This window comes from Chaetura pelagica, unplaced genomic scaffold (genome assembly GCF_000747805.2).
Source record: "Chaetura pelagica isolate M959 unplaced genomic scaffold, ChaPel_1.0 scaffold757, whole genome shotgun sequence".
In the NCBI taxonomy this organism is placed as follows: domain Eukaryota; kingdom Metazoa; phylum Chordata; class Aves; order Apodiformes; family Apodidae; genus Chaetura; species Chaetura pelagica.
In genome coordinates, this window is record NW_009970727.1 from 544412 (window position 1) to 547495 (window position 3084).

The 3084-nt window shown below is 48.2% G+C and overlaps 1 protein-coding gene across 1 annotated transcript in view; it reads left to right on the plus strand.

Moving 5' to 3' along the window:
* OARD1 (O-acyl-ADP-ribose deacylase 1) overlaps nt 1-2731 on the plus strand; it is a 3714-nt gene extending 983 nt beyond the window's left edge. Inside the window, exons 2-6 of the mRNA XM_010007081.1 lie at nt 510-577; nt 1115-1259; nt 1405-1463; nt 2193-2305; nt 2629-2731. Of these exons, the coding sequence (XP_010005383.1) occupies nt 542-577; nt 1115-1259; nt 1405-1463; nt 2193-2305; nt 2629-2731 (456 nt within the window). The 5' untranslated portion in view covers nt 510-541. The remainder of the gene's footprint in view (nt 1-509; nt 578-1114; nt 1260-1404; nt 1464-2192; nt 2306-2628) is intronic.
* The last annotated feature ends 353 nt before the right edge of the window (nt 2732-3084 follow it).

Genomic DNA, 3084 nt, shown 5'->3' on the forward strand with positions numbered 1-3084 from the left:
GGTGTGCCCTGCTGAGCGGGTTCCTGCAGGGGCGGGGGTGACGGGGAGGAGGGTTGAAGCCTGTGGGTGCTGGTTCTGTGGTGAGCCGGGGCCTCCTGGGCCCTCCCGGGCGGGGGGGCTGCAGCTGGAAGGCTCGCACCGCTCAGGGGTACAGGCCTCCCCCCCGGCTCTTTTTCAGGGGGTGTCTCGGTTGTCCCAGCTGTCCCGTAGATAAAGCAGATTTAGCCTTGCACCTTCTGGCCCCTCAGCTTATTTGCCTACTTTTGGCGTTCCTAATAACTCTTGTTTTTCTCTCTGTCATCTTTCCAGCTGCAGGACTTGCAGCTGGAAGGCTCGCACCGCTCAGGGGTACAGGCCTCCCCCCCGGCTCTTTTTCAGGGGGTGTCTCGGTTGTCCCAGCTGTCCCGTAGATAAAGCAGATTTAGCCTTGCACCTTCTGGCCCCTCAGCTTATTTGCCTACTTTTGGCGTTCCTAATAACTCTTGTTTTTCTCTCTGTCATCTTTCCAGCTGCAGGACTCTTCAACGTAGCCCACGTTACCATGGCCACCCACTTCTCCAAGGATCAGGAGGAGAGAGTGCGTAGCAAATGTGTTACGTGGGCTGCTGCTGGGATGTGTATCTAAAGAGGCCTTCTGCCCCCCTCTAGCGTGGCAGCTGGCTGTACCATGTAGCTTTTGGGAGGAAAGTGGCTGATATTGCTAAATCCCTTGTCCTTTTTTGCTTATGTTAGTGTTGCAGATACTGTACAACAGCACAATGCTTATCTACTTAACAAAGTGTCTGGGGTTATCCAGCACTGACACACTGATTGTGTGCTGAAGGTGTTTGCTAATCCAGCTGTACTCTCTGTTACCGGAATCATCCTTTTTAAGCATTGATTCTGTATAAATTAACTGCTAAGCTGGCATGTGATACTTGTAACTGATCTTGTAGAAAAGGTAGTTATCTGTGTGCTGGGTTTCTCATTCATGCCAACGCATTTACACGTGAACTGCAACTTATACTCTTTACTGTGGGGGCTTGTCTGGTTCCCTCTTACGGAGTATCCTGCTCTCTTGAGTCTGCACTCTTAGCTTGTTTTTGTTTACCCTTCCGTTTGTGTTGCTTTCCAGATCAAGTGTGTCAAGGGGGACCTTTTCTCATGCCCCCAGACGGATGCCTTGGCTCATTGCATCAGCGAGGACTGTCGCATGGGGGCAGGCATTGCTGTGCTTTTTAAGAAAAAGTTCGGAGGCGTTCAAGAGCTGTTGGATCAACGTGAGTGATAACACGTGGGGTGGACATGCAGGAGCTGAAAACCTTTGATTTCCAGCAGTAAGGGTTTCCAGGCTACTTGGGGTGTAGGGATTGGGTAGTGGGGTGTAACTGTTGTTAAAGGACCTTCTTCATTTCTTCACTTCAGAAAAAAAGACTGGGGAGGTGGCAGTTCTCCAAAGAGAGGACCGATACATTTATTACCTGGTAAGAGCAGGACATTACTCAGGCACTTCACTCTGTTAGATGTGATGATGAAAGCTTTAGTTGTGGGATTTTTTGAGTTTCTTCTAAATAGATGGTGTGAGATAGATGTGACAGGCTGAGAGAGTTGGGGTGTTCAGCCTGGAGAAGAGAAGGCTCCAGGGAGACCTCAGAGCAGCTTCCAGTGCCTGAAGGGGCTCCAGGAAAGCTGGGGAGGGGCTTTGACCAATGGCTTCTCGTGGGAGGTGACGGATTAAAACAAAGAGGGGAGTTTTAGGTTGGACATTAGAAAGAAATACTTTATTGTGAGGGTAGTGAGACCCTGGCCCAGATTGCCCAGGGAAGCTGTGGCTGCCCCATCCCTGGCAGTGTTGAAGGGCAGGTTGGATGGGGCTTGGAGCAGCCTGGGCTGGTGGGAGGTGTCCCTGCCCATGCAGGGGGGTTGGGACTGAATGATCTTTAAGGTCCCTCCAACCCAAACCATTCTGTGATATGATTCTATGCCCATTCAAATCTCAATAGTCAAAGAGAATCCAGGCTCTCTGTGTATGTATATTCAAATTTAAATTGACAGAACTAGCTGCTAAGTTACGCTATTTTAAGCTGTGAAACTGTTCTTTTTCTCTTCCTAGTAGCAAGTCTGAGTGTGGAGTTTCAGAGTTTTTTAGAAAAGAAAATAGCTAGTAGTGATTGTGTCCAAGGCAGAACTGACCTGTCACATTTGTACTTAAGATCACGAAGCAGAAAGTGTCTCACAAACCGACCTACGAGAACATGCGGAAGAGTTTAGAAGCCATGAAAGCTCATTGCCTGAACAATGGAGTTACTGACATTTCCATGCCCAAGTAAGAAAATTAGTTACTGCCATGTAAATACTTCAGTGTTTCTTGCGTAGAAGGATGTTTGAGAGATAGTCTCCTGCTGTGAAGGAAGAGTTCCAGTATCCACTTCTAATCAACTCTGTTCATTTGTGCAAATAAAATTTGCATTTTCCAGTGCGTTTAAATCGTAGCAAAACACACAGGCTTGGTTGTTTCCTTATTTTAACAGCATTATGTTGATTCATGGTGAGCTGAGTTAGTGCCACAGAAAACTGTAGCTGCTTGAAGGGCTAGGTGTTTATAACATGCTCTAAAAGAGACTGTTACTTTGATGTCTTGCTTTCCAGGATTGGATGTGGACTTGACCGCCTGGAGTGGGATAAAGTTTCAGGAATACTTGAGGAAGTATTTGAAGACACAGATATAAAGATCACAGTTTACACCCTGTGAGCAGAGCCCCATTTCCCTTGCTTTCAGGAGTGGAAACCTGTTAACTGATGAGGGGGGGAAACTGCATGCTGAGCACATCCTTCGTCTGAGCGTGGCTCACCCTGTGTTGGCAGTGGCTTTTAACAACAACCACGAAAAAAAAAAAGCTCCAGAGCAGCTAATTTGGAATGTGGTGATCAAGGAGACTGTGAAGAAGGCAGGAGTGTTGTAACCCACTGGGAGTGCCCAGACTGTCCCAGGAAGCCACCAGATGTCACTGGTCCTCCATAAAGCACTTGCCTGAGCTAGAGCTGCTCCTTAGAGCTTGCAGCTCGTGGACAGAATGAAATTGGAGCTCCCTGTTGCTGAGATGC